This window comes from Phyllobates terribilis, unplaced genomic scaffold, assembly GCF_046119375.1.
Source record: "Phyllobates terribilis strain yellow unplaced genomic scaffold, ASM4611937v1 Scaffold_1__5_contigs__length_1240528914, whole genome shotgun sequence".
In the NCBI taxonomy this organism is placed as follows: domain Eukaryota; kingdom Metazoa; phylum Chordata; class Amphibia; order Anura; family Dendrobatidae; genus Phyllobates; species Phyllobates terribilis.
Window position 1 is genome coordinate 498,968,179 of NW_027362761.1, and position 19,165 is coordinate 498,987,343.

Sequence of the window (19,165 nt, forward strand, 5' to 3'; positions counted from 1 at the left end):
TTTTTCCCCCAATTTCTTGCTTTTTAAGAGTGACCCCAGTGTACAGGCCCGGGAGCCGGCCACCGAGACATCCCCCCAAAACTAACAACAAGGCCCAGGCGCCGAGTTGTCCCCATCCCCTGGACGCGTCATCTCTTACTGGCGTCACGAACAGGATGACGTGCCCGCTGCAACGACGGAGTGTTGTGCCCATTGCCGCCGGGTACTGTGCGCCTTTAATCAGAACTGTGTATTTAACTGTGGCGAAGATCGCCGCCATTGTTGTGCCGCCGAGCGGGAAGAAGGGTGTAACCGCGGGAAACTGAGAGGCGTAACTGCTGAAGCGAGCGAAGCCCCGGACACGCCCTACGCCTCGACGTCAAACCAGGAAGCGGCAGGTCCTGGAAGGAGCCCCGGTGAACGCTCTGACGTAGGACGCAAGCGACGCAAGGTCCTGAAGAAGACCGTCACCTGCGGAGCTGCGGCCTACCGGAAGAAAAGAAAAGAAGGTAAGCCACGGTTCGCTAGGGGGGCGCCAGAATGTCCGAAGAACAGCACAATGCCGGAGTACCGGTTAACTGCCCTGATGTTCAACCCGCGCTCGGCGCCGAGCAGGCCGAAGCAGCCGCTCCACCAGCAGGGCTTGTAACCCCTGTCATACCCATGGCCCTACCGTACATCCCTGGAGCGAAGTGGCTCCCCCAGTACAGCGGCAAACCAGATACCCTGTCTGGATTCAAAAGGAAAATATGCGGTATACTGGACATGTACTCTATGACAGGCAAGCAAAGAGCCGCTGTTGTATTGGGACAATTGACTAGTGCTTTGGAGCGAGAAGTAGAAACCTGGTCGGCCGCAGACCAGGAGTCAGTGTCCGCAATCTTTAAAAAGTTACAGACTGTCTTTGAGAATCGTACTGAGACAGACCTCCGGATGAGGTTCTACAACTACTCTCAGCAACCGGAGGACAGTATTCGGGACTATGCCTGGCGTTTACAAGGGGCCCTGCGAGCTCTGAAACAGGTTAGTCCAACCAGCATCAATAATGAAAATAAAATTCTGAAGGAACAGTTTATCCGGGGACTGAGGTCTCAAGAGAAGAGCAGGACTGTGCGTTGGTGGTCCCTGGATCATCCAGATGCCACCTTTGACACCCTTAAGGAGATGGCTATAAAAGGACTGCAGCCCCTGGAAACAACTGCTATCCAATGTTACCAGGGTGGGGCCACCCCAGTGCCTGCAGCGTCCACCTTTTCCCCGGTGGCTACTGAAGCCAAGGTTCTAGTGAGCTGGACAGCTTGCGCTCCGAAGTGCGTCAGTTGAGCAAAACCCTGACCACTGTACTGAGTGCCCTGCAGCTGCGAACGGAGCCCGAGGAGGAAGGAAGGATCCTGCTAGCTGACAGCCCTGATGATGTCCCCTGGATGAGAAGGAGGAGGAGGACAACGCCACCCCCTGGGAGGAGCAGCGACCAACGCCGCCCACCGAGGGACCCTGTGTGCCACCGCTGCCACAAGACAGGTCACGCCATCCAGAGCTGTCCTTTAAACGAGCAAACCCTGGGGCCGAGGGCCGACACCCAGGAGTAGAGCTCCCAGGCCCATCAAACTGGTACCGCAGGTTCGTGAGAGGAAGACCTTTCCTGTCCTTTGTACTGGACGGCATCGCGACACCCGCTCTGCTGGACACAGGATCTCAGGTAACCATCGTGCCTGATGTCCTCTACAAAAGGTTCTGGTCCATAGACGAACTTCACCCACCAGATCCAAATCTTTCCGTCTATGCCTCAAACGGCCTCCCCCTTAACCTAGTCTGGGTTAAGGATGTGGCAGTGAAGGTGGGAAGAGTGGAACTGAAGGACCAGGGACTAATTGTAGTAGAGACTAATCCTGATGATACAGACTTGTATATGGTACTTGGCACTAATATTGTTAGTAACTATTTGGGAGAAGTGTTGTTCTTGCTCCAACAGATAGCTGACACTGCCAGACCAGGGCAGAGGAGGGCGCTCCAGAAAGAGATCCGAGCCCTTATGAACCAGCAACTGGTAAAGCTAACAGGCGGTGAAATTAGTAACGTACGGGTGACAGACCCGGTACCCATTGTGATTCCCCCGATGAGTGAAATGCTGATTTGGTGTAGAGCAGCAATAGGTCTCAAAGAACGAAGCTACCAGGCAGTAGTAGAGCCCCTTAGCTCCGAGCATAGACCTACACTCTTAACTGCCAGAGGGGTAGTGGATGTACGCAATGGGAGGGTGCCCGTACGCCTCCTGAACTATAGGGAGGACGAGGTCAGATTACCACGCTACGCCACTGTTGCCAAACTGTACACAGTAAATAACAACTCCATACATACGGTGGAGTCCTTAACCTCACTAAATGAAGTGGAGGATAATGACCCGACTACCCAGGTGGAGGATTGGTGTCAACAGCTCCATGTTGGGACAGACACCACTCCTGCCCATCAGAAGCAGGGTATACACCGGGTGGTTCAGGAATACGAGCAGGTATTCAGTAAGTACCCACTTGACTTTGGGAGGATTAAGGGGGTACAACACCATATCCCCACAGGTGACCATCCACCCATCAAAGAACGTTACAGGCCTATACCACCAGCACACTACCAGAAGGCGAAGGAGATGTTGCACGACATGAAGAAGGCAGGGGTAGTAAGGGATAGTTGTATTCCCTGGGCAGCTCCCCTAGTTCTAGTCAGGAAAAAGGACGGAAGCATGAGAATGTGTGTAGATTACAGACAAGTAAATCGCATTACACATAAAGATGCATACCCTTTACCACGTATAGAGGAATCCCTGGCTGCCTTGAAGTCTGCAAATTACTTCTCCACCCTTGACCTCACTAGTGGGTACTGGCAGGTAGCTCTTGCTGAGGAGGATCGGGAGAAGACAGCCTTCACCACCCCGATGGGACTCTGCGAGTTCAATAGTATGCCGTTTGGACTCTGCAACGCCCCCGGAACGTTCCAGAGATTGATGGAGTGCTGCCTGGGACACCGCAACTTCGAGACTGTACTATTATACCTGGACGACGTGATAGTGTACTCCAAAACGTATGAGGACCACTTGAAGCACCTGGCGGAGGTATTTGAGTCGCTGTCCCGGTATGGGATGAAGCTGAAGCCCTCAAAGTGCCACCTGCTCAAGCGAAAGGTACAGTACCTGGGGCACATCGTTAGTCCAGAGGGAGTAGCACCGGACCCGGAAAAGGTCACTGCCATCCAGAAATGTCAGGAGCCGAAGAGCCTCAAGGAGGTACGTCAGTTCCTGGGATTAGTCGGGTATTACCGGAGGTTTGTGAAGGACTATACCAAGAAAGCGGCGCCTTTGCAAGATCTCCTGGTAGGACAGTCCCCCAGAGGCAGAAACCCCCCGTTCCAATGGGGTAGGAAGCAAGCTGAATGCTTTGAGGTGATGAAGGGGATCCTGACCGGCGAAGAGATCCTAGCCTACCCTGACTATAGCCAACCGTTCCTGCTGTACACTGATGCCAGCAATGAAGGATTAGGAGCTGTACTGAGTCAGAAGCAGAATGGCAAGGAGAAGGTGATCGCCTATGCAAGCAGGAAGCTCCGCCCAACCGAGAGGAACCCAGAGAACTATAGCAGCTTCAAGTTGGAGTTCCTGGCCCTGGTCTGGGCCATCACCGAGCGGTTCAAACACTATCTAGCCTCCAGTAAGTTCACTGCCTTCACTGATAACAACCCTTTGACTCATCTGGAGACAGCCAAGCTAGGAGCCATGGAACAACGATGGATGGCTCGGCTCGGCAGTTGCATTGAGAGGTGGTGCCGGAATTGTGGACCCTGTAGCCTCAGAAGAAAAGACTACTGCAGCCAGAAGGCACCCCTGCAACCCATCAAGACAACTCGACCCTTGGAGATCGTGGCCCTGGATCATGTCAAGCTGTCACCCAGCAGGTCAGGATATTCTTATGCCCTGACCATGGTGGATCACTACTCCCGGTTCCTGGTGGTCGCCCCCGTCAAGGATCTGATGGAAGAAACTGCGGCGAAGACGTTTCAGGCGTACTTCTGCAGGCTCCATGGATACCCGGAGCAGGTGCTGACGGATCAAGGCCCAGCCTTTGAAGCCGAACTGTTCAAGGAGTTCTGCCATCTGTACGGGTGTAAAAAGATCCGGACTACACCGTACCACCCCCAAACCAACGGTCTCTGTGAAAAGATGAATAACATCGTCATCGACTTGCTGAAGACCTTACCACTAGAGGAGAGAAATCAGTGGCCAGACCTACTACCTGACCTGGTAGATCTGTACAACCACATACCTGTGAGTTCCACCAATTGTACTCCAGCATATCTCTTGGGAGCAAGACCCAGGAAGTTGCCCATGGACCTGGAGCTTGGTGTAGTAGAACCAGAAGCAGATATGTCCACTGAGGACTGGGACACGACCAGACAGGAGCAGTACAGAAGAGTTCAGGCCTGTGTCGAAGACAGTCTCACTCGGGTGAGGGACAAGCAGGAAGCCCACTACAATAAAAGTGCTCCCGCAGAACCCTTCACACCAGGAGAAGTGGTGTTAAAGAGGAAAAGGAGAAACCACAAACTTGATGACCAGTGGGAGAGAGAACCCTACACTGTGTTAAATTCAAGATTTGATAACAAGAAGACCTGATTGATTAGCAAAGACGGAGGAATAACGACTGCAACGGTATCTAGAGACCATCTGAAGTTGTATCCAGACCTGCTAAAGCCCCAAGAAGAAGTGCCTCTCACCGTACCGGAGGAGCCTAAAGAAGCAGTACTCCATACTGACTTAGGAGATTTCCCGGCAGATTGGCCTCAACTAGGATGAGCAGTAATAATACCTGTGATCCACTTCTTTCAACAGCCAGAAGACCCTCCACAGCAAGTGCAACCTGTAAGAGCTTCAGAAGAGCCTGCTCAAGAAGAATCCCCGGAAGAAGGATGCCCGGTTGGAGCAGAGCAAGAAGGCCCAGCCAATGGTATACTTGCCAGTCCCATAGAGAGGTTAAGGCAACCCTGCAGTTCCCCAACACTTAAAACTGACAGAATGGGAGGTAGTGCAAATACTAGTGCCTCACGCATCCCAGTACCACGTAGGTCAACACGTAGCACAAGAGGTCAGACCCCTGTCAGATACAGAGAGTAAAGAAGGAAACTCTGACAGTGTAAATAGTTGCCCCTGGGGCATTATATTGTGTATTTTCATGTATGTATTTATTAACTTGTGTTTTGCCTTGTAATGGACAATCTAAGTGAAATGGACACTTTCCCTTGTTGCTTCTAGTTACCCGTCAGGGTACATCAAGAACTTTGTGACTGAGGACAATGTGCAGCCCAAAAACTGCTTTTTGTAAATAATTGCACTCCCTGGAGTGCCCCTTTAGGTGACCTCAGAAGAAAAACCTGTCTGGTGTGGCACAAGCAGAGGTCCAACTCAGGATCACCATGCCCTGCAGCCACCCCAGGGCCTACGTGGAGGGTTTGCTTTCGACAGGTCCCTCAAGCTACCAAGTACTCTAGCCTGTGAGATGGACATCCTGTCGGGGAACCTCACCGGAAGAGACTTGAATTCTGGGGTTGCTTATTGAATTGTACATATCTATTTATTATTTATAATGTTTTATATGCAACGTTTAAGCAAAGTGCCTACCATAAAGGGAAGAGTTATTGTTGTTATAAAAAGTACTTCAGTCCGGGAGTACTGAGCTTTGCTAGGGGGGAATGTGGCGCCCTGCTGCGCATTGGTGCCACAGATCCTAGAGGGGTGCATGGATGGATTCCTCCACAAGAGGCCCTCACAGCATACTCACACCTCCACCTTCCACCTCAGAGCACCAGAGGGAGCCCGGATAGGGATATAAAAAGGGAAGATGGAGCTAGGCAGTTCAGTCTGAAATCTACAGCCTGGAGTATGCAGCCAGTCTGCTGCAGCCAGTGAGAAAGTCAGTCCAGCCCAGACTCAGGGAGCTCAGGTTAGTGAGTCTAAGGCGTGCTGACGCCGTAAGAGCGGTGAAGAGTAGCAAGGCCTACTGCCCGTGTGAAGCCTAGCGAGGGCCCCGAGTGCGGCCCAAGGCAAGTGGAGTAAGCAAGCTACATAGGGTGCAGAGGAGCTTAACCAGCTCACCCCACAGCCATTTACCGGACACCGGGTCCGCGTCAGCAGGGATCCCTAAGGCCCAGCAGAAAACAACCGGAACCCCTGGCGAACTATATGTCCCAGGAACACCAAAAGCTGACTGTTATACCAGGGTCAGGCGTCACGAAGGCCCAAGAGACCGGGGAGTGTGATCTCCAACAGAAGGCCTTACCACCAGGTCAGCCGGTGCAAGACAGAGACCAAGTTAGGCCTAGCTCCAGGCAGGTCATAAACTTATCAGGAAAAGGCAAGAAACAGGAGGCCCCACACCCGCTCACTGGGGAGAGTCCTGATATGCACCCTTCACCCTACAGTGCCCTGGATCGTGCCTGAAACACCACCAGTAAAGGTACTGAAGTGAACTGTTGTGAGTGTGCCTATTCTTCTTCTTCTGACCTGGCTGGGTCCCCTCTGTCCTGCATCCCTTCTCCTACGCTGCCCTGAGGCCCCGCTTCACCTGGGAGCCACACCAACTAAGCTGCCTGACCACCGGCCTCAGAGGACTGTAGCAGTGCTGGTGATCCTCACCAGACACCACGGGTGGCATCACGAACAATTTCCCCTTTCTCCTACACCTTTTTCCCCCAATTCCTTGCTTTTTAAGAGTGACCCCAGGGTACGGGCCCGGGAGCCGGCCACCGCGACATCCCCCCAAAACTAACAACAAGGCCCGGGCCTTGTTGCAGATTTTCCCCATAGACTTACACTAAATGTGGGAAAATCCAGAAGTAAAAAACACACTGCGGTTTTAGTGCATTTCTGCAGAGTAAACGCATAAAAAGTGCTTGTAATTTGCACATAGAAAATGCAGGTACATTTTTAGTGCGTTTCTGCAGTGGAAACACATTAAAAACACATTTAATCCCCATATGACTGTATTAATAAAGTTTTGTCAAAAACAAATACCAGGAAGTATTAAAAACAAAGCAGCTTTATTTAAAACATGACGGACCAACAAGAGACAAAAACTGCAGCATCAAAAACGTGATGCAATGCATGTAAAAATGCTCACAAAAGCGCAATGAAAAAACACAAGTAACCAAACTTACACGTTATGTGCAGAAATGGTGCAGAAAAGCTGCAACGTCAAAAACTCACTAAAAGCTCATGGTGGGAAAACAGACTATTACTGAATGATGGTTACAAGAAAAATCAGACCGATTATTAAGAGCACAACATATTTTATTATTCATCACAAATCTTGGTTGTCTCTTCTAAAAATTTTTTTGTTAAAATGGTTATATTAGGTTAGACCAAAAAGGTCTATTTTCAGATATTAAACAGCAGCGCCGCTCGTCTCCATTGGGCTTTGCAACTTAGATGACTTGAGTTGAGCTACAATTCCAGTAACAGCCTATGAACAAAGGGGGCTCATTTTCTGAGAAACTATGTATTTTATTTCATACATCACCCTTCAAGATCTGGTTATATAAGATTGAACTAAATGTCATTGATCCTCAGTAGCATAAGCTTATTTTCTGATTTAAAGACAGCTTCAAAAAGAAAAAAAGAAAAATTTCCAAAACCTTTGTGTTATCCATTTTTGCAGGTACCAGATTTCACTTACTAAGAGATACAGCTCACCCGGCCGTGGAGCTGTCCCCAGATGGGACTGTGATCAGTATAGCCGAGCAGAGCGTGATTGTTGGGTGTGTATCCACTTACACATTTTATATTTCTAAATACATAAAATTATTATTATTGTTTTAAATGTTTTTTAATTATTTGTAAAACCAAAGTTAATGTGTATGTAATGTAACACAGGTTTTGCAAAGTTGTGCTTAGCACTTGGCGTCATTCCCCTAAATTTATATATCTCTTAGCCATCCTTTTCCCATTATGTGGACACCATAGTACTTGCATTAACAATCTGAATAGGAGGTATGCTTTTGGACCTAAGCCTGTTTGCACATTAAATTTACCAGAGGACCATTGCATGGCCTATAAGTCTCCTTACATTCGTATATCAGGCATGTTACTCTCTACAAGGAGAAACATTACCCCTTACATCCTAGTCACAGGCCTCTCATACAGCCAAATCAGATCTCATGCTTTGCACTGAGGAGGGGCAACACCCTGAAACACTTGTCTTCAAATTGAGATTCTGGTTTGGCTTTTAAACTAAGTCATATGACAAGGCTCGTTAATGGGTTAATATTGACTTTTAGGATTACTAATTCCATTAGGCTGCACTAGAGTTTAAGTCATCTTCCTCTCTGAAGAGGCAATTTGCATGTTTAATTTTCCAGAGGATGTCAGGCATGTCACTCTCCACAAGGAGAAACATTACCCCTTGGACGTAAGCCTGTTAGATACCATGCAGCACTACATTCTTCATCATGAAATAGTGATTAGCCATTATAAATATCACCACTTGAAGCTCCTGGATCCCAAAGCTGAATCTTGAACTACTGTGATGTACGATACTGGTGCCATCTTCTGTGAAAGAGGGATCTTTAAATATTAAAATTATTTCAGGCTCTGCTAGATGTCTCCCAATATTTAGACTGGTTACTACGACTGGTGCTTTGTTCCTTTTTTTTTATTTCTGTAGAATTCCTTTAGTCCTGGGAGAGCTCCTGCCGGCGAAAGGACAGCACTACTGGGAGATGATGGTTACAGAATGCAGCTCGTATAGCGTCGGTGCAACATTTCATCCTTCTCCAGAAGAATCTGCCACAACAGAGGATAGTACATCTTGGTGTATGCAGTGCTCCAGTTCCAGCACAAGGTAATCTTCTTCTACTTCGTGGCACAAGATATGGAGAAATTCAACATTGCACATGACTTTATTTCTTTTTATAAAGCGAGAAAAGCTTTCTCAGGTTATTGTGATTGTAATTATCGTCATTTTACAGTTTACAAAAAGTATTCTGGTGCGTATGTGCATGTATTATTTAGAATCCTTATTTTGCATCATGGTTTCCTTTATAATTCTGGTGAGACGAGGTGTCCAAAAAGACAGCAATTTTTCATATTTTATTTCTTTATTCATTTTTACCGTGGCCACCATGCAGTATAAATAACATAATAAAGTAATAATAACGTAATAGTTTGAACTTTGATGTGACAATACCAATCATGCTCATTTTTTACATTTTTTGATTTATCAAATGGGGAAAAAAGGGGTGATTTTTAAGTCAAGGTGATTTAAACTTTTTTTTTGTATTTTTAATAAATATTTTACAGTTTGTAACTTATATTTTGTGTCACTAGAGGCTTTAACCCTGTGATCGTCAGATCCCTGGTACAATACAGCACAACAGTTCCCTATTGTCTGCATTCTATTATGTTCTTTTGTCTCCTATTGTCACTGTTCTCCTCTCCTGCCATAGGAATACAACATGTCTGGGTGGGGATTCTCATAGACCACAGAAACGAGGTGAAGGTCTTTCAACAATGTCCAGAAGCGACAGTTGCTGCTCATCTGTAGACATTCCCACCACTTAATAGAGCTTGGAAGGAGGGCAATGGGGTGATTGAGGACCATTACATTCTGTACAATAGTTTAGATGCTGCGGTTACTATTGTTGCAGCATTATGGGAGTTAAACTGTTGTTATTGCAGTCATCTTTTATTGCAAAAGCTGCAGGCTGGGTGTCATTATTATTATTTTTTTTACCCGGAAAGTTACAAAACTTTCCAGAGTTTGGAGACTATTTATCTTTCTAACCTTTTTTAAATCCTTTTCTACAGTCAAACTTTTAAAAAAAGTCTAGCAAATAGTAAAAGAGGAGAAAATGAATATGTGCCCGATGCAGCAGCATGTCTACCCTCTACAGGGCGGTATATAAAATGCTAGGAAGCAAAAAGATGCGCAATAGGGTTTTATCCAGTTAATATTTTAAAACGAATAAAACTTATGCTAACCTGGTTAAGCTGTGATCATGCAACAATAAGAGAGCATCTAATCCAGCTGCTGCAGGTCCATGGGTTTTATAACCAGACACAAACGTGAAGAAGGAAAAATGTGGATATCCCACTTTGCTGATGGATGCTAAGGCAAATCCAGGTACACACAAGATAGGTATATGTTATTTTATTGTCGATGCGTTTCAAAGTAACCTAAGGAAGAAGTAGATTACTTCGAAACGCGTCAACAATAAAAAAAAAAGTATACCTATCCTGCGTGTACCTGGATTTGCCTCATCATCCATCAGTATCGTGGAATATCCTCATTTTTCCTTCTTCACGTCACTACAGAGAGTAGCAGAGATGACTGATTGACAAGAATCTACATTATCTATAGTAAATAGCAGCTTACACAGGGTTTTTGAAATTCTGCAGTAAACACAATGGATTATTGTTGTAATGTTTTCCAGGCAAATTTGATTGTTTGCTGCACATTTTAAAAGGGTTTCCAGTAATTCATGTTCATATGTTCATATAGTCACGTGACATATTTATATGATCCCATAAGTCATGGTGGCCCCTGTGCTCTACATACAGATAATAGACTATTGGAAAGTCCATGGAGGATGTTCTCAGATGATTATTTTGTGATATCACCTGGGTAGGACATACTCTACTTATCCACTGCTATCTATAACCATATATATTTTTCCTTTTTCAGCTTTTCTTATAGATTCCTCCACAATGAAATATGGAGTGAAGTTCATTTAACGGAGCCTCCAGTCCGGGTGGGGATTCTCCTAGACTACAGGAAGGGGAGACTGTCTTTCTACAATGTCCAGAAGGGACAGTTGCTGTTCACCTTTAGACACACGTTTACAGAGGCGGCTCACCCAACGTTTGCCCTGGAAGCCCCTGGAGAGATTCACCTTCATACCGGAATTGAACTGCCTCAGTTTACCAAACAGAGCTAGCGCCCAATCCCCAAAGGTGATCCAAATGCTGAAAAGCCATAAGTCGTGTTTACTAGCCCCTGCTTGATAGCAGATGCACTGTGTGAGGGGATCTTGGGGAGAATTACAAATACTGTTAATATTAGACATAGCACAAACCTAATTTTTCTGCAAACATGGTTTTTCAGGGGGGTTGTTTTTATTTTGGATTGGTTTTCTCAAATTTTTTTTTCTCCAGATTTATGTAGGACAAGTTGGACATTATCAATAATGGTGATAGGATCGGTAAGAGTGGGTAGGATTTCTGATCCCTGTCTAGAGAAATGTGAGTTGTTCAGATCAATAAAGCCTCAGCAAAACTCTTTGAAGAGAGTAGATACATGTAATTAGATGTCTTAATGTCAATATCTCCTGTTATCCTACAGAGAAAATCATTAACACTTTGCAAGGTTAAACTAAACTGTACAGGAATTCTGATTAAGCTAAAATTTATAAACAAACTTGACTAAAAGAAAAAAGTACTTTCTTAATAATAGGGAAAGCTTTTTGTTGTATTTTAGCCAATGTACGTCATCACCTATTCAGTGAAGAGGTGATAACTGTTAGATACTTGTGAGTCCCACCACTAAAAGCACCACCGGTCACCAGAATAGGGGACTTGTGTCCTATGTCTCCCCCTGGTTGGAAGATCACGACTGTGAGAAATGAAATGGAATGGCAGGTCACGTATGCGCCCTACCACCCTTTAAAGTCCATGACACTAATGAATATAACCGGGTGCAGTGCTCAACTTTTTTTCTCATATCTTCAGTGTTCTAGACTTCATTGGACCAGTAAGACACAAGCGCAACCTGCCACCCCACTCCACTTCTCCTGGACATAGTCTAGCAACCAGAGGAGAAACAGAGTACAAAAGTGCACATTTTGACAGAAGATAGGATGGAACACCCATTCAAAAGGAAAAGTTCAGCTCATAAACCATGTTGTCTTGAGTTTTGTTTTCCAAATCCCTGCAATGAGTTTTGAAGCAAACTGTATACATATTAATAATTAGGTTTAAATGGGTATTCCCACCTTAAATATGCTGTGGATTATTCACATAGGATTTGCCACCACTGGGGCCCACATCTACAGTGGCTTGTGAAAGTATTAGGCTTTTTACCTATTTTGTTACATTACTACCTGTGTTTAAATATTTTTGCAATCTGATTTGTGTGTTACGCATCACTACTGAATAGTTTTAGTTGATGAAGTGAAGTGAGAAAAATATAGGCATAAACTAGATTTATGGGAGCAAATAACTAAAAATTGGCACATGCATATGTATTCACCCTTTTTGCTATGAAGCCCCTAAAAATTTGTGATGCAAGCAATTTCACATGCTTACTGAAAGGAAGTCCCCTTGTGTGCAATCTAAGTGTCACATGTCGGTCAGTATATACACACCTTTTCTGAAAGACCACAGAGGCTGCAACACCATTAACCAAGAGGCACCACTAACCAAACAACAACATAAAGACTAATGAGACCTCCAAACAAGTCAAGAACAAAATTGTTGAGAAGTACAAGTCAGTGTTGGGTTATAAAAAATATTCCAATCTCTGATGATCCCCTGGAGCACCATCAAATCCATTATCATCAAATGGAAAGCACATTGTACCACAACAAACCTGCCTAGAGAGGGCCGCCTAACAAAACTCTCAACCTGGGCAAGGAGGGCATTAATCAGAGAGTCAGCACACAGACCAAAGATAGCCCTGAAGGAGCTGCAGAGTTCCCAAGCTGAAACTGGAGTATCTGGAGTATACGGCTTATTGTGGTCGTATAGACAGAGAGGTGGAGAAGCAGAGTTCCCAAGCAGAGACTGGAGTATCTGTCCATACGACCACAATAAACCATACACTCCATAGAGGTGGCCTTTATGGAAAAGTGGGCAGAAAAAGGCCTTTACTTACATACAAAATCTGCAAGGCTCGTTTTGAGTGACATGTGAGAGACTCCCCAAATGTATGGAGGAAGGTGGTGTGGTCAGATGAGACCAAAATTTAACTTTTTGGCCACCAAGGTAAACACTATGTCTGGCGCCTAACCAACACAGTTCATCACCCCAAGAAGACCATCCCCACAGTGAAACATGTTGGTGGCAGCATCATGCTGTGGGATGATTTTCAGGGAAAATAGTCCGAGTCAAGGGGAAGATGGATGCTGTGAAACACAGGGATATTCTTGAGCAAAACCTGTTTCAGTTTATCAGTGATTTGAACCTGGGACTTAAGTTCACCTTCCAGCAAGATAATGACCTAAGGCATACTGCTAAAGCCACACTCAAGTGGTTTAAGGGGAAACATGTAAATGTTTTGGAGTGGACTAGTCAAAGCCCAGACCTTAATCCAATTGACAATCTGTGGTCAGACTTGAAGATTGCTGTTCACCAGAGAAAATCATCTAACTTGAAGGAGCTGGAGTAGTTTTGCCTTGAGGAATGGGCAAAAATCCCAGCGGCAAGATGTGGAAAGCTCATAGAAACGTATCCAAAGTGACATCAACTTTAATTGCCGCACAAGAAGGCTCTACAAATTACTGACTTTAGGTGGGTGAATAGTTATGCACACTGAAGTTTTCAGTTATTTTGTCCTATTTGCTTCAGAAAAAATGTTCACAGTTGTAGGCATATTCTTTACATGAACTGATGCAAACCCTAAAAAAACCTGTGAAATTCCAGGGTGTGAGGTAGCAAAACACACAAAAAAAATGCCAGAGGGGTGAATACTTTCACAAGCCACTGTATGTCCAGGATACATGCTCCATGCACTGGAAAAGTGGTCATCATATCCAGGCAAAAAAATGAATGGAGCAATAGCCACACTGCTCTCTCTATTCACTTTGTTAAGAGTCATAAAAACAGCGGCTCACGCTTGCCGTAATTTCTTTCCAGATGGACCTGCATCTATCAGGCATTTATTGCATATCCATTAATAAATGGCATAAATTGTCTAAGGTGGGAATACCCCTTTAAAGGGTTATCCAGCCACTTAAAGATGCTCATAATGGTGTGAAAAAAAATAAAATAAGTGGTGCTTTCTTTATTAATCCCCCACAACAATCTTTCAACTACTTCCCAGGTACTCTAGCTCCTGCTTCATATGGACAGAAATGTGACTGCAGCAGACAGTCACTAGATGCAGAAAATCACTGGTAGCAGTGGTAACATGTTGGTCACTACTATGGCCAGTGATTGGCTGCTACAGTCACATGTCTTTCCAGATGCAGCATGAAGTACAGAGGGGATCAGGGAAGGGTCAGAACCAGAGCTGAAGTGGATCACTTGAAGAGAACCTGTCATGTTGAAAATGGTATCGGATCTGTAGGCAGAATGTTATAGAGCAGGAGGAACTGATCAGATTGATGTACATTTTTATGGGAACATTTTCAGTAAAACTTGCAGTTTATTCATTGAAATCCTTGGTGTTTGTATGCATGAGTCCAGTGGGCGGTCCGAGTTACTAAATAGGACCACCCACTGGACTCTTACGAATACAAACACCAGGGTTTTCAATGAATAAAATACAAGTTATTCTGATCTTTTAAATCAAACCTATATATCACTCTGCTCAGCTTCTCTATACTGTGCTCAGCTCGGCCTGCATGTACAACATGGACAGATTCCCTTTAAGTTAATACTTATTTTATTCTTTTATACCATTCTATGTTTTTAATGTATAAACAATATGCAGTAGCGGTGATGGCATCTCACTGCATGTCTTTGCAAAAGATTTGGAGCTCTGCATCAGCAAAACAAAGCTCCAACCTCTAGTTTTTGAACTATTTAGATTAAGAACGAGATGGTGTTCAAGCATGGATATTCATTAGTTGAGGCTGACATATAAACATATTTTATAAATGGATCCTATTTTGTCCTGGGGCGGTTGTGAATATGAGCCATCGGTATCAATCAGTTCAAAGTATAAAAATATTTAATGTACATTATTTTGCATTAGAAAACCAAACCTGATATTCTTTATATATTGTACAACATTTCTTAGCAGGGGACAGAAACAGTTCAAAAGATAAATCACATAAAGAAGGAAAATATATATTTTTAAAATACTTTAAAAATATATTTAATGGAAAAGTATAACTCTGTCCCAGCCTTTATTACATAGACACTTACAGTAATTTTAGCTATTTGAAATAATTAAAGGAGAATCTGCCTTACATAAAGCTTCAGCTTGATCATAAATCAGCTTAGAAAAACATTCAGCAGAAGAGAAAGGAGCTAGAGACAGAGTCATCAGACAACTAGTCTGACAGTTGTGCAAGTGAACAGCATTCTGCAGCTTGCAATGTATTGTGGTACACAGCAGCTGCAGAAAACAAACCAATAAACCCAATTTCAAAAATGTGAGCAAAAATAAATGCATTTCAGTATAGAAATCCCCCAGTAGTTGTCCAAAGTGGAGCTATTCCATAGTCATGTACAATATGTTGCACCTACAACAAATATTGGAAAGTTTTATGACTATTGTAACCTGAAAATTATAAGTACCCCTTTAGATATTCTACATTCTTCCATCTTATGGCTTGTTCACACCTACTTGAGGTTTCTTTCATTTCGGACTGACTTTTACTACAGAAAATTGGAGAGAAACTGATGACTAAGTCAATATCATCCACATAAGATCTTTTGGTTGCCAGTGTCACAGATAAAACATAGCACTACCATGGCCATAATTAAAAACTCTGCATAACCAATGCACTGTCATGACAGCAGAGTAGCATCTGAATGAATGGATAAATAAAGGATATCTTAAGTGAATGGGACGTGTTCTGGTGTTAATTGTTTGATATTAGACATGGAATTGGAATCTCCAAATTGGATATGTCTGCCAAATTCTATAAGTACGAGGACAGTCTTCTTTCATTATAACAAAAATACAGAGAATTTCTAAATACTATATCCTACAAGCTTCATTCTGGCCAGCAAACCAACAAGAAAAGTTATAAAAATGCCAACCTGGCAGTGCTATGGAGATATAGAGTGCAATAAGTACGACATATTTTAGTCGTGTGTTAGGGCCTTACAGCCACGTCTTCCTGAGCAAACATCTGTGGATGCTATTTGTGTCCTGTGATATCAGCTGTCACTATCCATTGCCTCATAGCTGAACTCCTGACTCCGGCACTATCCTATTTAGTAGTCCTAAGAATGCAGTTAGGTGGAATTTCATGTCCAAATTTTCTATCCTTCTTATCGGTGCCATTTACATGTCTACATTGTGTAATCAGGTCACTTCTGGTTTGTTAGATGATACAAATCATTGTAAAATTACATCATGTGAATTTACATAGGACTGCTGCCTATATTTAGACCTCATTCACTCTTGTGTATTCGATCATTATTTTTTATATAGATGTAGCAAAGTTTAATTTATATAACGTACGATCTTGGAAACTTGTCACAGAAGATTATCTCATAAGAGTATTAAAGACGTGGTCCAATACCCATAATGCCCTTTATAAATATCTATCTTTAAGCCCTAACCACTTTTGTGCACTCCTGAAAGAATTTGGCACATCTTTCATCTGCCATGCACTGCTGCAAGCAATGTAATTCAGGAGTATATTTTTTTCATTAATTATGACATTTTTGTCATGTCAATCTTGCTTGACCATGCTGCTAAGTTTCACACACTTTTCAAAAAGTTGGCAGAGGGGATGTAAAAACAGCAAAAGTAAAAAAGAAAAAAATGGTACAACTATGAGTTATGCTAAGATTTTGCAACATTTCGTAACGTGGTACAGGGCCATAGCCATGGGTGTGGCACATGTCTGAGGCACTCCAGCATGTTACATGAAAGTGGGGTTCCTTTGCGGGGTGTGTGGACTTGTGCTCTGATGGCGCTACGCCTGTGCAGGCCGCATGTAACCAATGTTGCTGGTTTGTCAGGACCAGATGTTTTACAGTTCAATGAGGGAGGCCACCTTTCAAAAATAAACTTTTTTTAGGGAATATTTACAAGAGATAGCGAGTACACAGTCTTATGAACGTTTCCTTTGCAACGTTTCCTTTGCAACTCGAAGCATTTTCCACAGTTTCCTTCCTTCCTTCCTCATTGGTCCTCTATCTTCACTTTTCCTTTTGTACTCTTTCTACTGGTTCTTTTTTTCCACTGTTTCTCACTACTTCTCCACAACCCAGCTTTAATTTACAGTTCTGCTTAGCAAGAGTCCATTACTCGCCCCGCGGTTCTGCGTCTTGTCTCTTTTTAGAATGCCAGTATGGCCGGACTTAGCTTCAAGCTCCCTGAGACGCTGGAACTCTGGGCAATCTATTCATCTCTCATACTCAGTCCTGTCTAGGACTATTACCTTGAGAGCTGTAAACTCTAGGCCTTTCTGCTTGGCGTCCTCTTCTAAGACCCGTCTCCGGAAAGTCTCTCTGTCTCTTGGTCACTTCTGCTCCGGGTCTCACTATCTCTTTCCTTTTGTGTCTTCTCACTCTACGGACACCCCAGAATGCGGCACTGCTCACAATGGACCTCAGGTCCTTTCACTATGCACTCCAAGCTCTATCTGAATCCCCCACAGGAAATTGTCACTTTCCCTGAAACGCTACCCCTCCTACTCTGGGCAAATCCCAAACATTAACTCTAACTGTCCCCACAGTCAAACTACACACACTGTCAGCATTGCTAATACCTTTATTGCACATCACAAGTCACACTATACATCCACAGTTCACATTGCATCACATAACATTTTTACAACGATAAACTTCTTTCTTCAAGAGGGATATGTAGGCAGCATGTCCATCTCCTTACAATTTCAACAGAATTTTAGTGAAAACTGCTTGATGAATCAGGGATTTTGACTTTATATTTTTTTTTATGCTTCCACTCGAGATTTTGGCCAAAAACAGATGCAGAATAAGATGAGAGAAAACTCAAAAATATTGAGATGGATGAATAATGAAGTCTCACAGAAACAAAGGGGTTCTATGGAATTACATGAAATGTTTTTTTTTCCTTTCTGTAAACAGCGCCTCTCTTGACCATAGGCTGTGTTTGGTATCACAGCTGAGCCCTATCCACCTGAAAGTGCTACTGCCGAGATAATCTCGAATTTCTGGCCCCAAGTTTTTAGCAACACTTAATTTCCAACAAACATATTATTGCTGCAATACAAGCGAAAGAAAGGCAAAGCCCTGTCAGTGGCCTGTGCCCCTTCTCTACATAAATCTACATCTTCTCTTCATAAATGCTGTTTAAACTTGCTGTTTGAAAACCTTTTTAAAAAGATTCTAGTTGTCAGTTCGTGTGTCTCTCCCAACCAGTCAGGTCACTGTGATCAGCTCGATGGTCACTATACTGACATGAGACAAGTTAATTTATAGCTTGTGTTGAGCAAATCTGTCAAAATTGAATTCGACCGATCTATCAAATGTATTTGATCTGAATTGAAACATTATTATGCTCTTAGGCCTCTCCAGATCCCAGAGCATAATAAACAGGGGTATGGTGGGCCAGTAGACAGAGGGGCATATGCCCCATGGGAAAGTATCCTAGTAACTGGTTACAGTCGCCCTGCTCCGGGTGCTTTAGTAACATTTACCTTTAAATCACGTGCGGCCACTTCACATTGTTTAACAAGTGCGGCACATCTCACAGATTGTGGTGCAACTACAGGTGATTTAATGCAAGGTACCAGGTAGCCAGGCGGCCCTAAACATTTACTAGGCTAGAAGTTGTTTAGGGTTGCCCAGCCACTGTGTGATTTAGTGGCATATGTAACTTTAAATCTGTGGCCACAACAGAATCCATATGTGCCCATGCAGCAGCACATTGTGCGTGTCTGAAGACGTGTCTTTTCCTACCTGCCGGAGAGGAGCGTTGCTGAGAGGACTGATGGAGCTGTATCTATTTGAGCTGATTAGCGATGAACTGCAGGATGGGGCTATAAATAGAGGCCTGGGGAGTGATGCACTGCAGGATGGAGCTGTATATATAAGGGCTAAGGAGTGATGTAGTGCAGAAGGGACCTGTTTTTGGAGGGGTTGAGGAGCTGTGTCACTGCCATATAGACATGTATATACAAGGGGCTGTATATAGAGGGGCTGAAGCGTGATGTACTGCAAGAGGAGGCTGTATATACAAGAGTGATATACTACAGGATGAGATTGTCTATAGAGGGGCTAAGAGGTGTGATGTACTGCAGGATGGGTCTGTATATAGAGGGG

At 44.1% G+C, this 19,165-nt stretch overlaps 1 protein-coding gene across 2 annotated transcripts in view; it reads left to right on the top strand.

Annotated features, from left to right (window-relative positions):
• The window catches only part of CMYA5 (cardiomyopathy associated 5), a 111,127-nt gene extending 95,382 nt beyond the window's left edge, over positions 1-15,745 (top strand). For both annotated transcript variants that reach the window (XM_073680190.1, XM_073680191.1), the window contains 3 exons: positions 7,674-7,773; positions 8,679-8,855; positions 10,698-15,745. In XM_073680190.1, coding sequence (XP_073536291.1) covers positions 7,674-7,773; positions 8,679-8,855; positions 10,698-10,950 — 530 coding nt within the window. In that variant the 3' untranslated portion in view covers positions 10,951-15,745. The remainder of the gene's footprint in view (positions 1-7,673; positions 7,774-8,678; positions 8,856-10,697) is intronic.
• The last annotated feature ends 3,420 nt before the right edge of the window (positions 15,746-19,165 follow it).